Genomic DNA, 16579 nt, shown 5'->3' with positions numbered 1-16579 from the left:
CAAATCTGGGAATTGATTAAGGGGCTGTGACTCTCTATTTTTGTAATTCAAGGAAGACTTTTGTTCACTTGACCTAGAATTCTTCTGCTTATATAGTTCAAACAAGAATTTAGTTGATTGCCCATCTATTTCACTACTTGGTACTCCATGATCTACTAGCCAATGCCATAAGTCTCTGCAAGTCAGATTATTTTGATTGCTGCTTTGAGCCTGTTTTCCATTATGGGAGCCATGCCCACCTTGTCTGTGGTGGTTAACTGCAGCCACCTGGTTTCTGCCGACTCAGGATCCGATTATCCCCATTGTGTTTAAGGATTCTAACTCAGTGACAGCAGTTCCTACCATAATATCTGACCTACCAAGAAGGGCAACTACAGAGCTCTTCAGGGATAATGAATTTACAAATTTATTCCTCACAGTCCTGGTAAAAGATGTGTCCTCTGGACATCCCAAGGGTGTGTGAGCAGGTCTTCCATGATAAATCCACTCTAACATTCCAATCTCTCTAAGCCTTTGAATCCCCTCCTCTATATTATACCAGGGCAGTTGTGGCATTTCACCTCCGGTAATGCCGGCCACATTTTGATCCATGTTTCAGCCAACCACCCAAACTGTTAACACCCTTTCTAACCCCTCAAGCTACAACATTGAATACAGAATCTCTGCTTAGTGGGCCCATAACAGTAAATTCAGCCTGACCCAACCTTACATTCCTTCCACCATTATCCCACACCCTTAATATCCATTCCCACACATATTCCCCTGGTTTCTGTGTGTATACGTTGGAAAACCCATACAGTTCTTTTGGAGTATAGCATACTTCCTCATGGGTCACACTTTGTACCTCACTCTCTGGGGCCCATTGGGACTTCAGTCTAGTTATAGGTCTTGAAGCAAAGACTGATGGTGGGGGTGGGTCATGAAAAGAATTAGAAGTATCCCTCGAGCCATTTACCTCAGGACATTCTGTTGCATTTTCGTCTTGTAAAACAGTATTAATCTCTCCAGACAGAGGAGTGAGGGCTGCTTCCTCAGGGGAGGTGATTACAGGATTAGCAGGCACTGAAGGGTTAATCCCTTTAGGTGGAGGTTGGATGGCAGGCTCCTTAGGGCAGACTGGAGGTGGGGGGGCTGTTTCCTCAGGACAGCCCTCTACAGGTAAATCTAACAATGACTCAACAGAATCCAGGGTTCCAATGTCCTCACTGCCATTATTATCAATCCATATGTCCTCATCCCAAGTTTCAGGATCCCATTCTTTTTCAATTAATGCCCTTTACTTTAACAGCAGACACCCTGAGAGGTTGAGATTTTAGTTTACGTTGTAAATCTGTTACTTGCACAATGAGAGTCTGCGTCTGGTTTTCAGAAATCTCAAGTCTGCGGCCACAGGAAATAAGATTTTCTTTCAGGACACACATAGAAACCTTTACATCTGTCATATGGTGCTTAAGTTTTAAATTTGAAGGCTTTAGCTTGTCCCTTTCCATTATAACTTTATCTAACGTATCTAAGAGCAGCCAGCCAACATCATTATACCTCTTAATTCTGCAAAACTCTGTGGAGGTGTTGAAAACACTGTCACCCAGAGCCTTGCTTCGTACAAGAGTATGATTGGGAGAATCCAACGGTGCTATTTTGAATATCTCCATTACTAACTCACACCATGGACTGTCAGTGCCATCTTGATTATTGGAAATGGAGTCATTAGTGCCCTTGAATCTAATCAGAGTAGAAAACAAATTGTAAAAGCCCATTTTAAGATTCTGTTTATCAAGAACCACTCCTGGTACCAAGTTGTATTAGTTAGGGTTCTCTAGGCAGACAGAATCAATGAGAGATATCTATAAATATAAGATTTATAAAAGTGTCTCACGCAACTGTGGGTATGCACGCATCCAAATTCCCTAGGGCAGGCAGCAAACTGGCAACTCCAATGAAGATGTTCAATGAACTCCTCAGGAAACGAACTGGCAACTTTGACGAACTCCTCAGGAAACACTTCGCTGGTTGGTTGAAGAAGAAGTGAAGGTCCTCTATCTGTCTTGCTTAAAAGTCTTCAATTGATTGGATTAAATCCAGCTGACTGCATTCTCTCATTGTGGAAGACATTCCCTTCATTGACAGCATCAGTCACAGCTGCAGCCAGTTGACTGATGATATAATAAACTAGCCTGTTGGTTTATTAGCCAGCCACAAACATCCTCACAACAACAGTTAGGCCAGTTGTTTTGACCCGAGAGCTGGGTACCGTCACCTGGCCAAGTTGACACATGAACCTAAGCATCACAGTGTCATTTTCTTTTTGCCTGAATAACTTTCTTCAACATTTTTTATAGTGCAGATTTGCTGGTGGAGAATTCTCACTGCTTTTGTTAGTCCTCATTTTTAAAAGAGGAGGAAGGAAACCTGAGGTCTCAGTTCCTCTTCCCTGTTCCCCACTAAGCGACCTCCTTATATGCCTCTGCCACTTGAGGGATGGAGATGAATTAAGAGGTTCGTGAAAAGCCCTTGCTCCTCTCACTCCCCACAACAGAACCTTCAATAATCTGGCTGGAAAGTCCTGGCTCCTTTGACCTCCGTGTGTCCATAGGAAATGTAAGGTGGGATTATAAGGGGGGAAGTATATGAGAAAAGAAGTGTGGGGTTGTAGGTAATGGGGTGAGTGTGTTTGTGCAACAATAGTGACCCCTGCCACCTATGCTCTCTCAAAGTTCTGGGACTGGATAATGCAAATATTCTCTATCTCTTTTGGAGTTTAGAAGTTCTCCCTCAGATCTAACTGTAGATCAGTTACTACCTAGTGTTTCTTCTTCAGTTGGGGTATGTGTATCATTTTACTACTATGAAACATGAAACAATAGGCAGAGAGCTAGAAACCAATTACTGAGAATTTCAGCCCTCCTTCATTTGACTCCTGCAGCAATCTCACTGTAACACGTGGACTACTTAGATATCAGAGGGGAAACCTATGCAAGCAAATAAGAATGTGTCAGCAGGTCCTCTTAAGGCCCCCTAAAAGCCACTTACTTTTCCTGTGCTGGCCCTGGCTTCCCCATGCCCTGGGGGAGGGATGGAGGTGTTAGGTTTGCAGAAAGGAGTTGAGCTTTAGCAGGGCAGCTAGACAGCCACCAATGCCTCTGATAAGAACCATATATGGGTGACCTAGATCTATTTTACCCCATCATGGCAATGGGACAAGGTGAGAAACAGTGGCCCATGCTCTAGTTAGTGACCCAAAAGCTCCTGAAGTGTGGTTCAACTTTAATCAGGGTGTAGATGGCCAGCTTCCAGATGGATTTCCAGCTTTCTGGGGCTGGCTAGAAGCATGAGGCACAGAACTGCTCCTGGACAGCCAGTTGCTTGTGGAGATCAGCAGGCCCCGGTTTCCTGCCTGCCTACTCTCCCATTGGGCCCAAGAGCTTTTGATGCCCTCTCCTGCTGCTTGGGCCAGGTCTTCTCAGTGCAGCCAGACAGTCTCTGGCACAAGGTCAGTATGGTCCTGTTAACTGTGCACCACATCCAGTCAGAGCACCATGTACACATGGGCTAACTTTGACCTGGAGCACTGCCTGGAGGTGGTGGGCACCAGGCCTGGGAAGTCATGCAGTGCCCCCGGTGCCCCGCCCTAGTTGTGGCCACAGCCAAATGGGCATTGTCCACTGGTTCAGCTCTTCTGGAATGCACTGACAGCAGAGCACTAAAAACTATTCTGCCTCGATTACTACCTTGCCTCCCACTGGATACCACATTGCACCTCAGGCTGATGCCAAGGAGGTGAGGCAGCCCTGGGCATCTGCTATGATGGGCCTGGTGGGGGCCCTGGGAGAGTCAGAGCTTGGCAAGAGCAGCTGAGGCCAGGTCGTTTGCATTGGTGTGCATTGCTGTGCCTGGGGTCATACCCCTTTCTGGACTGGCCACTGCAGAGAGAAGTTTTACCAGGCTTCTTGGTTCAACCTAACTGTCATCACAGCTGAGCCCACCTTCTTTCCTGGACACTGGAGGACAGGAGATGTGCAGTCCATGCCAACTGGGGGTCATCAAAGTAGAGGAAGGGGCATCTTCCCTACATGGAATGTGCAAGGCAAGAATTCCAGGAATTTTCTCTTTTTTGCTGGAGATACCCTTTCTCCTCACTCACAGGTAGGAGAGTCAGTGTGGTTCGGATGCAGAGGATGGGGGCTGAGTACCTGAAAATTGTGGGGATTCTCCTTGGTTTCAGTCTCCATACACCTCACAGGACAAGTTTGGAGTGGAAAGTGGCGATGTCCATAGTGGGAGAATTTCCATCAGTGCCAGACAGGGCATAGAATTCAAGTGTCCTGGCAAGTCATTGACCTTCCCTGTGTCTTCCAGGTAAACTTGGACCTCCCAGAATGCTTCCTGTTCAAACCAGCGGTAGTCAGAACTGTTTAGGAATACAAAGATCTCTGCGGGTTATTGGGTCAGTGTGGGTACATCTCCTAGACTGGGCTGGGTTTTGAGCGGAGGCTGCAGGCAGGGACAGCTGCTGGTAGCAGCCAGAGGGGGCCGGGTCGCTTCAGCACCGAGGACTGGACAGTGCCCTCGGGGCGTCGGCCGACGCCAATGGAGGCATAGTTGTTCACCCCCTACCCAAGCATGGCCCACAGGGCAGGCAGCAGAGCTGTAACTCTAATACCTAAAGCCTGAAGTGACATTCAAGGCCCTCCGCAGTCCAACTATTCGGACTCATCTGCCCGGGAGCCACGCCTTCGAACCAGAGGTCGCTTTTCTACTTTCTGGTCAACCTCCTCCACCCAGGGCCAGGACTAGGGTGAGACGAATGAGGCCCAGAGTGCAAAATTTATTTCTCTCTGAGGGTCGTGCATGTGCAGTCTGGCCTCTCGGTCCTGCCTCCTCCTTGACCTTCTAGAGGGTAGAGACCGTGTCTACTAATCTCTGGGGTCACCAGCGCGTGGATAGTGCTGGGATCACAGCAGGAGCTTAGTAAACATTTGTCAGCAGACGACTGTCGCCTTCCTTTCCTCTGCGAAAAATGCCTGGGACAGAAGGGTTCTTGTGTGCTGCCTGATATAGCCGATTCTACTTTGGCCTGTGTCCGGACTTCTAATGAGCAAGAGGTAAGCAAATGAGATGGGTGGGGACAGCCCAATGCGCTCAGGAGATTCGGGAAGTCCGAACGCGACGGAACCTTAGAGACCGTTTAATCCCACGTATGCTGTTTACATGCGGGGCAATAGATCTGGAGAGTGGCAGTGATTTCCTCCAAGTCACACAGCTGCGTAAAGACAGGGGCAGGGTTACGCAGCGAGTTCGTCGGCCATGTGACCCAATTAGGGTTAAGCCTCTAGCGTCGTGTCTAGGTGTTCATCGAGTGCATCGGCGCTTTACTTTTCAGGGCTGAACAATGAGCGGAATCAATCGATTGCTCTTGTCTGCCAGTAAGTGCTGAACGCTGATTGGTCCTGGTTTAAGTAATAAGGAAAAAGACATGCACGTGGGACCTGTGGCGTCACAAGGGTGCGCTCGGGGGTTGGAGCAGGTGGTCTTTGAGAACATGGCGTCGCTCAATTGTAGCACGAGCGTCTGCGTGATCTGCTTGGAGAAGCCCAAATACCGCTGCCCGGCCTGTCGCGTGCCTTAGTGAGTGCGGGAGGTCGTGGGCTTGGAGGACGCGAGTGTTTGATCAGGGCGGAGAGCTGGGGCGGGGGCTGGAGAGTTGCGGGAGCGTCTGCGTGTACTGGGAGCTGACGCGGCCTGGGGTCTCTGTTGTTACAGCTGCTCCGTGGCCTGCTTCCGGAAGCACAAAGGTAAGGAAGGCCGGGTGCCCCCATCTCAGCCTTCGGCCCCTCCTCGCACGGGTCAGCCCCACGCCCTGCGCCTTCTCGGCGACGCGAACCCTCAAGCTCCGCTCCCTCCGGGTCTCCCAGCGCCTGATCCCGTACGGGCCACTAAACCCTCCCCAGCCTTTCTTATCGCGGGGCTCCCTCTCCTCGGTCTGCGCGGGAACCTGCTCCCTCGGGCTTCGTCTCTGGCGTCTTGGACCTCTTCTTGTCTGCGGGCTTTTCACCTTTGCCTCTAAACGCAGGGGATGCTTTTGCTGAAAAAGTCCGCCCTAGCTGTTTCTTCATCTTAAGTTCTGACCTAGGTGGCGCAGACCCTCACCGTTTGGCAGAAACTGCGCTGTTTGAGATTACCAAGAAAATTTTCTTTAAGTGGTCTTGTTAGAAACGAGATAGAACTGTTAACAGTGACAAGGAAAGAAATCCTTGGCCTATCAAGAGAAAAAAAACAAGTTACATGTATGATATGAGCACAGTTTTGTACGGTTGAAAAGTAAATGTTTACTTGTGTATATGCATTCACAGGTACGTGATTGTATATAGGCCAACAAATCTTTAAAAACTTAAATTTCTGTGTGAAAGTAACATAAAACTAATTCAGTTACTGCTTTCCAGTTTAGGTGGTTTTTTACGTTTTAATGTTTTATATATTTTTGAAGATAAAATAAATTCTACATTTTATTTTTAAAAAGCCCAAGTAGTTTAGGCAATAATACCATTTAATAAAAATTGCAACGTAAAGTTTGACAGATTCTTTTAGATTATTTCCATTGTATCAATTTATAGAAGTTTTTTAATCTCAAAATCTCATCAGTGAGATTGTACTAGTCAATATTCTTATTGGATTTTATATAGTATATGTTGGGTACTTATAAAAATCAGTGCAAAAAAAAAATCAGTGCATATAGTTCTACGTCATTTAAAGGACTGCATGTTATTCCATTATATGGTTAATGAAACCATCATTTATATGACCAGACCCCTCTTGGTAGACATTTCAGTTGTTTTGTTTTTGTTGCTACTACAGGCAGTGTTACATTTAAACATATTTCATCAATAATTATTTTACTAAGACTTTCTAACACCTACATCTGTTGGAAACATCTTTAAAAAGTTAGGTAAATTATTTATTTACAGAAAAATCATGCATAAAGTAGTGTTCCCATATACCTCCCCCAACAGTTTTCCCTATTATTAACCCTTTGCATTGTGGGGAAACTTTGTTACAAGTAATGAAACCATAGTATAACTAAACTGTTAACTGTAGTCTGTAGTTTACATTAAGGTTCACCTTTTGTTGAATAGGCCTATGGTTTTTTTAAAATTTTTTTATTCTAGTAACATGCATACAACCTAAAATTTCCCCTTTTAACCACATTCAAATATATAATCCAATGTTGTTAATTAGATCACAATGTTGTGCTACCATCACCACCATCCATTACCAAAACTTTTCCAACACCCCAAACAGAAACTGTACCAAGTAAACATTAACCCCCACCCTGGCTCTTGGTAACCTGTTTTCTAGTTTCTGACTATGAATTTGCTTATTCTAATTATTTAGTCATTGAGCCCGTAAGATATTTGTCCTTTTGTGTCTGGCTTGTTTCATTTGACATGTTTTCTTCAGGGTTCATCAATGTGGTCACATATATCAGAACTTTGTTTCTTTTTATAGCTGAGTAATGTTTCATTGTGTGTATATGACACATTTTCTTTATGCATTCATCAGTTGATGGACATCTAAAGTATATAGTCAGTACAAAAACAGTTATGCATTCATCACCACAATCAATTCTAGGACATTTTCACCCACAAGAGGGTTCACTATTATACAGTCCCATGTTTCATCTTCTGGCTTTCTGTCTAGTGACATATATGATCCTAAACTTTCCCTTTCAATCACAATTGCACCCACATGTCATTGCTGTTAATTGCACTCACTGTATTGTGCTACCATTGCCTCTATCCATTTCCAAATATTCATAATCATTCTTACTACATATTCTGCACAAGTTAAGCACAGCTCTCCATTCTCTGTCCTCATTCTATCCTCTGGTAACCTGTGTTCTAGATCTTAATACCATGAGTTTGCTAGTTATATTTAGTTCATATTAGTGAGGTCATACAGTATCTTTTTGTGTCTGACTTAACTTCACTTCAACAATGTCCTCAGGTTCCTCCATGTAGTCACATGCACCATGACTTCATTTCTTTTTACAACTGAATAATACTCCATCGTATGTGTATACCACATTTTGTTTATCCATTTATGTGTTGTTGGACACCTGGGTTGCTTCCATCTTTTGGCAACTGAATAATCTGCTGTGAACGTTGGTGTTCACATGTCTGTTTGTGTCCCAACTTTCAGTTTTGAGTATATACCTGGTAGTGGGATTGCCGGATCATATGGCAGTTCTGTACTTAGCTTCCTGAGAAACCACTGAACTGTCTTCCACAGCAAATGCATCATTCTACATTCCTACCAATAGTAAATAAGTGTTTCTATTTCTCCATGTCCTCTTCAGCACTTCAGTTTTCTGTTTTTTTTTTTTTTTAATTTAAATAGTGGTCGTTCTAGTAGGTATGAAACGATATCACATTGTAGTTTTGATTTGCATTTCCCTAATAGCTAGTGATGTTGAATATCTTTTCATGTGCTTTTTAGCCATTTGTATATCCTCTTTGGAAGAATGTCTATTCATATCTTTTGCCCATTTTTAAATTGGGTTGTTTATCTTATCATTGAGTTGTAGGATTTCTTTATATATCCTGGATATTAAACAGTTATTGGATAGGTGGCTCCCAAATATTTTCTCCCATTGAGTGGGCTGTCTTTTCACCCTCATGACAAAGTCCTTTGAAGCACCAAACTATTCAGTTTTGTGGCAGTCCCATCTGTCTTTTTTTTTTTTTCATTGCTCATGCTTTGGGTGTAAGGTCTGAGAAACCCACCTCTTACCACAAATCTTGAAGATGCTTCCCTACATTTTCTTCTGGGGGTTTGATGGTTTTGGCTTTTATATTTAGGTTTTTGATCCATTTTGAGTGAATTTTTGTATAAGGTGTGAGATAGGGGTCCTCTTTTGGATATGGATATACAGTTCTCTTGCCTTTTGTTCAAGAGACTGCTCTGTTCCAGTTGGGTGGATTTGACAGTCTTGTCAAAAATTGATTGACCATAGATGGTGAGGGTCTGTTTCTGAACTCTTGAGACTCTATTCCGTTAGTCATATGTGGCTATCTTTATGCCAGTACCATGCTATTTTTATCACTGTAGCTTTGTAATAGAGTTTAAAGTCAGGAAATGTGAGTTCTTTAACTTTCTTTTTCTTTATCAAGATGTTTTTGGCTATTGGGGGCCCCTTACCTTTCCAAATAAATTTGGTAATTGGCTTTTCCAGTTCTGCAAAGTAGGCTGTTGGAATTTTTATTGGGGTTGTGTTGAAATTGTAAATCAATTTGGGTAGAATTGACATCTTAACAATATTTAGTCTTTCAGTCCATGAACACAGAATGGCTTTCCATTTATGGAGGTCTTCTTCGATTTCTTTTAGTAATGCTTTGTAGTTTTCTGAATACAGGTCCTTTACATCCTTGGTTATGTTTATTCCTAGGTATTTGATTCTTTTAGGTGCTATTGTAAATGGAATTTTTTTCCTGATTTCCTTCTCAGATAGCTCTTTACTAGTGTACAGAAACATTTCTGATTTTTGTTTGTTCATCTTGTATCCTACCACTTTGCTGAACCTACTAGGTTTATAGCTTTGTTATAGAGTTTTTAGGACTTTCTAGTTATAGGATCATATCATCTGCAAAAAGTGAAAGTTTTACTTATTCCTTTCTGAATTTTATGCTTTTTATTTATTTATGTACTTTTGCTAGAACTTCTAACATAATGTTGAATAACAGTGGTGACAGTTCCTGATCTCAATGGAAAAGCTTTTTTTCACCATTGAGTGTGATATTAGCTGTGGGTTTTTATATATGCCCTTTATCATGCTGAAGAAGTTTCCTTTTATTCTTATCTTTTGAAGTGTTTTTATCAAGAAAGGATGCTAGATTTTGTCAAATGCCTTTTTGTGTCAATTGAGATGATCATGTGGTTCTTCGATTTGTTAGTATGGTGTGTTACATTAATTGGTTTTCTTGTGTTGAACCACCCTTGCATACCTGGGATAAAACCCACTTGATCATGGTGTATAATTCTTTTAATGTGCTGTTGGATTCTATTTGCAAGTATTTTGTTGAGGATTTTTGCTTCTATATTCATTAAAGAGATTAGTCTATAATTTTACTTTCTTGTACTATCATTATCTGATTTGGGTTATTAGGGTGATGTTGGCATCATAGAATGAGCATTCCCTCCTATTCAACTTTCTGGAAGAGTTTGCGTGGGATTAGTATTAATTCTTCTTGAAATGATTGGTAGAATTCACCTGTGAAGCCATCCGGTACTAGGCTTTTCTTCATTGAGAGGTAATGTCTTTACTTACGATTGATTTGTTGAGGTCTTCTATTTCTTCTTGAGTCTGTGTGTGTTGTTCGTGTGTTTCTTGAAATTGTCCATTTCATCTAAGTTGTCTAGCTTGTTTACGTACAGTTGTTCATAGTATCCTCTTAAATCTTTTTTATTTCTTTGTGGTCGGTAGTAATGTGCACCCTCTCATTTCTGATTTTATTTGCATCTTCTCTCTCTCTCTCTCTTTTTTTTTTGGTCTGTCTATCTAAGGGCTTGTCAATTTTGTTCTTCTCAAAGAAAAAAACTTTTGCTTTTGTTGATTATTGCTTTTCTTTTGGTCTCAATTTCATTTATTTCTGCTCTGATCTTCGTTATTTCTTTCTGCTTGCTTTGAGATTAGTTTGCTGTTCTTTTTCTAGTTCCTTCAGATGTGTAGTTAGGTCTTCGATTTTAGCTCTTCCTTTTTAATGCAGGTTTTTAGGGCTATACATTTACCTTTCAGCACTGCCTTTGGTGCATCCCGTAAGTTTTGGTATGATGTGTTTTCATTTTCATTCCTCTTGAGATATTTACTGATTTCTCTTGCAATTTCTTCTTTGATCCACTGATTGTTAATACCATGTTATTTAATCTCCATATATTTGTGCATTTTCCAGTCCTCCACTTGTTATTGATTTCCAGCTTCACTCCATTATGATTAGAGAAAGTGCCTTGTGTTTAATTTCGATCTTTTTAAGTCTATTAAGACCTATTTTGTGATCCAACATACAGTCTGTCCTAGAGAATAATCCATGAGCACTTGAGAAGAATGTATATCTCGATGACTTGGGGTGCATTGTATTGTATCTAGGTCTAGTTCATTTATCAAATTATTCCAGTTCTCTGTTTCCTCATTGTTCCTCTGTCTAGATGTTCTCATTGTTGATGTGAGTGGTGTATTGAAGTCTCCAGTTGTTATTGTAAATAAGTCTATTTCTCCCTTCAGTTTTGCTAGTATTTGCCTCATGTGCTTTGGAGCACTGTGGTTAAGTGCATAAATATTTATAATTATTATTTCTTATTGGTATATTGCTCCTTTTATTAATATATAATGTCTTTGCTGTCTGTTATAACAGCTTCACATTTGAATTCTGTTTTGTCTGATACTAGTGTAGTTACCCCAGCTTTTTTTTGGATACTGTTTGCATTGAATATCTTTTTCCAGCCTTTCACTTTCAACCTATTTGTATCCTTAGGTCTGAGGTGAGTCTCTTATAGACAGCATATAGAGGGCTTATATATTTTTTATCCATTCTGCCAGTCTGATTTTGATGGGGGAGTTTAATCATCTAACAGTCAATATTATTACTGTAACGGCAGTACTTTAACCATCTTATCTTTTGGCTTTCATATGTCATATCTTCATTTTGGTGAGTTTACTCTGAAGGTAAGGATTCTCTTGCATGTCATAGCTTTTGTTGTTGATTGACTTTGTGTTAATGCTCTTCTTTGATACTTGGGTCGTCAGTATTACCCAACCAGGACTGGGCCAAGGACCCACGAAGGGGGCACGCACCAGTTCCACAGGGCACTGGAGAGAGGGTCAGGTAAAGACGCCAAAAAAACTTTAATTCTTTTCCCCAAGGGTGCGCTTTCTTGGCCTGCCCCGCATGTGGCCCTCTTGGGTCAAAATCCTTTTAGACATCTTCCCAGAGGTGCATTTTCCTCACTTGCCAGCAGATGGCGTACTTCAACAACCTGTTCCCTTCAGACCTCAGAAGGCAGTCTGTTCTTAGCTGTCGGCTCCAGAGAATGGGGTAGCTGGGCCATGCTGGGTGGGTTGAAACCGCAGGTCCCAGCAGTCCAAATTCGCTGGCCAAAGGCTGAAACAGTGCTAGACTGTGCCCTGCTCTGTTCTTGGGAGAGTGGACCTCTGCTGCCCTTTCAGTCCACAGCTACACTCTCCCCGCACAGGGACTGGAGACCCTGAAGTTTTCTGTCCTTAGAGTCGGGGATGGACGCCAGGAGCTGGACCTGATCACACATGATCTCTCACTGCAGCTTTGCTGGCACTTTCCTGGGTGTTGCATAGCACTCCTCTGTTCTCCAGAGCCCCAGAACGATTGGGCAGTTTCTGCCCATTCCCCAATTGTTTTTCTGGGAGAGAGGTGAGCCCAGCCTATTCATCATCAGCCATCTTGGATCAGTCCTTTGTTTGTTTTTTTTTAATAGTAGCCACTCTAGTAGGTATAAGATGGTATCTCTTGGTTTTATTTGCATTTCCCTAATGGCTAATGATATTGGGCATCTTTTCATGTGCTTTTTGTCCATTTGTGTATCTTCTTTGGAGAGAGGTCTAGTCAAATCTTTTGCCCATTTTCGAATTGGGTGTTTGTCTTTTTGTTGTTGAGTTGTAGGATTTCTTTATGTATTCCGGATATTAAGCCTTTATTGGATATGCCATTTCCAAATGTTTTCTCACATTCTGTAAGTTGTTTTACTTGTATGAAGAAGTCCTTTGATTCACAAAAGTTTTAAGTTTTGATGAATTCCCATTTATCTCTTCTTCTTTTGTTGCTCATGCTTTTGGTGTGAAGTCTAGAAAATCATCGCCTAATACAAGGTCCTGATGATGGTTCCCTATGTTTTCTTCTAGGAGTTTTATAGTTTTGGTTCTTATGTGTTTAGGTCTTTGATCTATTTTGAGTTCATTTTTGTATGTAATGTGAGATGGGGGTCCATCTTTATTCTTTTGCAAATGGAAATCCACTTCTCCCAGCACCATTTGTTGAAGAGACTGTTCCTTTCCCATTGAGTGGACTTGGGGATCCTTATCAAAAGTCAGTTGGCCATAGATGTTATTTTTTTTTTTCTGAACTCTTAGTTGGGCTCTATTGGTCTATATTTCTGTCTTTGTGCCAATACTATGCTATTTTTTTTAAATTCAGTTTTATGGAAATATATTCACATACCATACAGTCATCCATGGTATACAGTCAACTGTTCACAGTACGATCATATAGTTATGCATTCATCACCACAATCTATTTCTGAACATTTTCCTTACATCAGAAAGAATTAATAAGAATAAAAAATAGAAGAAAAAAAAGAACACCCAAACCATCCCTCCCATCCCACCCTATTTGTCATTTAGTTTTTGTCCCCATTTTTCTACTCATCCATCCATACACTAGATAAAGGGAGTGTGATCCACAAGCTTTTCACAATCACAGTGTCACCCCTTGTAATCTACATTATTATACAGTCATCTTCAGGAGTCCAGACTGCTAGATTGGAGTTTGGTAGTTTCAGGTATTTACTTCTAGCTGTTCCAATACATTAAAACCTAAGAAGTGTTATCTATAATAGTGCTTAAGAATGTCCACCAGAGTGACCTCTCGACTCCATTTGAAATCTCTCAGCCACTGAAATTATTTTGTCTCATTTTGCATCCCCCTTTTGGTCAAGAATATATTCTCAATCCCATGATGCTGGGTCCAGATTCATCCCTGGGAGTCATATCCTGCGTTGCCAGGGAGATTTACACTCCTGGGAGTTGGGTCCTACATAGTGGGGGAGGGCAGTGAGTTCACCTGCCAAGGTGGCTCAGTTAGAGAGAGAGAGAGGGCACATCTGAGCAACAAAGAGGTACTCAGGGGGAGACTCTTAGGCACAATTATATGCAAGTTTAGCCTCTCCTTTGCAGTAATGAGCTTCATAAGGGCAAGTCCCACGACAGAGGGCTCAGCACATCAAACCACCAGTCCCAATGTTTGTGACAACATCAACACCAGTCCAGGTGAGGAAGTCCAACACTTCTGCACCTTCCCCCAGCTCCTCGGGGGGGTGGGGGTGGGGAGAGGGGGCTGTAAATATATTTTTTATTCTCTGCCCAAAATACTTTGGGATGTATCACTATTTCACTCTAATCTATACTAACCTACCGTATCTCACTTCGTATTCCAAGTTCCATGTAATTGTGGTGTTTGAACAAACTGACTGTAGAGTTATATTGTTTAGAAAATATAGATCCTGCACCAAATAGACATCTCTTCTCTTGGTCTCACATGGAAGTTGAAGTTTTAAAACACAGTCAGTTTTGACCTTTACCCTTTGGCCCAGTTTGCCCTAGTCTTAACCAGATCTGCTTCATTCATATCACCAATTGAAGTCTGGGCTCTTTTTCAGCTTTTTTTTTTTAAAGTTGCTGTATGCGCTAATACCGACATTCATATCTGCTGAGCTCTAGCTCAGAGTTTCAGGTGTCTCAGAGTTACGCATTGTTCCAGAGACCAATCAGGTTATACACTAAGGGATCAGCATCTCAAAGTTTAAAGATAGGCATTACAATTCAGGAATAGAGTTGACTGCTATAACAGCTTACAATCTGGGGACCATTACAATGATCATTTCCATGTTATGCTATGTTCTAAGATTCAAATTCTGAGTTCACACATTGTAGTTAGTCCATATCGGTGAGGCATTATAGTGTTTGCCTTTATTTCTGGCGTACTTCACTCAAATACTGTGTACAGGATCCATTCACCTTGTTGTGTGTCTCACAGCTTCACTCCTTCTCATAGTTGCTCAGTATTTCATTGTATGCATACGCCACAGTTCACCATTCTGTTCCTCAGTCTGTGGACCCTTAGGTCGCTTCCACCCTTTGCAAATCATGATTACTGACTCCATGAACACCAGTTTGCAAATGTTCATTCATGTCTCTGCTTTCAGATCTTCAAATGACATACCCCATAATGGGGTTGCAGGACCTTATGGTCCCCACATACTTAACTTTTTGTGGAACCACCACAGTGACCTTCAGAAAGGCTACAGCATTCTACCTGCTCGTCAACAGTCGATAGGTACATCCCTGTCACCATGTTTTTGCCAGCACTTTTACTCCTATATATATTTTTCCTGCAATTTTATAAAGTTATATTCATATACCATACATTTATCCACAGAGTACAATCAGTTGTTCGTGGTATCATCATAAAGTTGTACATTTATCACCACAATCAGCACTTGAACATATTGATTACTACAAGAAAAATTGTTTGTTTTAGCAATAATAAAAAAAGATGATAAAAAGAAAAATAACATGTCATAAAATACAATATAAAAGTAAGAACGGAAAATAACACCACTACCAAGAATCCCATATTCCTCCCCTATATCCCCCTCTCATATACACTTAGCATTGGCATATTGCCTTTGTTACATTTAATGGAGGTATATTACAATGTTACTGTTGACCATAGACTCCAGTTTGCTTTGATTATGTTTTTTCCCAAATACCTTCCCTTTTCAACACTCTACATGGTTGAGATTCATTTGCTCTCCCACATGCAAAAACATTTTTATATTTGTATATTTAGTAACAGTCATTGGCCATTCCAGTTTTTGCCAAGTTATACAGACCCAGTCTTTATCATCTATCTTACCTCTGGTGTCATACATTCTCCTATCCCACCTCTTTCAGCTTTACTCACAGACGTCTTTGGTGTACTTACAATACTGTGCTACTATCACACGGTGTAATGCTATCTATCTCTGGATCTATACAATCAATCCTGCTAAACATTCTGTAGTCTTTCAGCATCAAATGCCTGATTGCTACCCTCCTTCTATTTCCTGGTCACCTGTGTTGTCAGCTTTTAACTCCTAAAGTTTGTTCGTTAATGTCTGTTCATATTAGTGAGACCATACAGAATCTGTCCTTTTGTTTCTGGCTAACTTCACTCAACATAATGTCCTCAAGGTTCATCCACATTATTGTATGATCCATGTCTTTGTTCTGTCTTACAGCTGCGTAATATTCCATTATGTGTATATACCACAGTTTGTTTATCCACTCCTCCGTTGATGGACATTTGGGCTGTTTCCATCTCTTGGCAATTGTGAATAATGCTGCAGTAAACATTGGTTTACAAATGTCTGTTTGTGCCTTAAGTTTCAGTTCCTCTGAGTATATACCTAGCAATGGAATAGCTGGGTCATAAGGCAAATCTATATTTAGCTTCCTGAGGAACCTCCACACTGTCTTCCAGAACACCATGCTATTTTGATTACTGTAGCTTTGTAATAAGTTTTAAAATTGGGAGGTATGAGTCTTGAACTGTCGTTCTTATTTTTCACAATGGTTTTGGCTATTCAGGGCACTTCACTGCTCCATATATATAAATTTGTTTTCTACAAAGAGTGCTGTTGGTATTTTGAATGAGATTTGTGTAGATTTGACTTCTTAATGATATAGTCTTCCAATCTACAAATGTGGAATATCCTTGCATTATTTTAGGTCTTCTTTTAT

At 41.5% G+C, this 16579-nt stretch overlaps 1 protein-coding gene across 1 annotated transcript in view; it reads left to right on the top strand.

Moving 5' to 3' along the window:
• Positions 1–5495: 5495 nt before the first annotated feature.
• Positions 5496–16579, top strand: part of ZNHIT3 (zinc finger HIT-type containing 3) — a 48443-nt gene continuing 37359 nt past the window's right edge. The window contains exons 1-2 of the mRNA XM_037808789.1: positions 5496–5625; positions 5761–5792. Coding sequence (XP_037664717.1) covers positions 5540–5625; positions 5761–5792 — 118 coding nt within the window. The 5' untranslated portion in view covers positions 5496–5539. The remainder of the gene's footprint in view (positions 5626–5760; positions 5793–16579) is intronic.

The sequence above is a fragment of the Choloepus didactylus genome, chromosome 18 (genome assembly GCF_015220235.1).
Source record: "Choloepus didactylus isolate mChoDid1 chromosome 18, mChoDid1.pri, whole genome shotgun sequence".
Lineage (NCBI taxonomy): Eukaryota > Metazoa > Chordata > Mammalia > Pilosa > Megalonychidae > Choloepus > Choloepus didactylus.
Note: the sequence above shows the minus strand (reverse complement) of the source record. Positions and strands in the feature narration are given on the sequence as shown.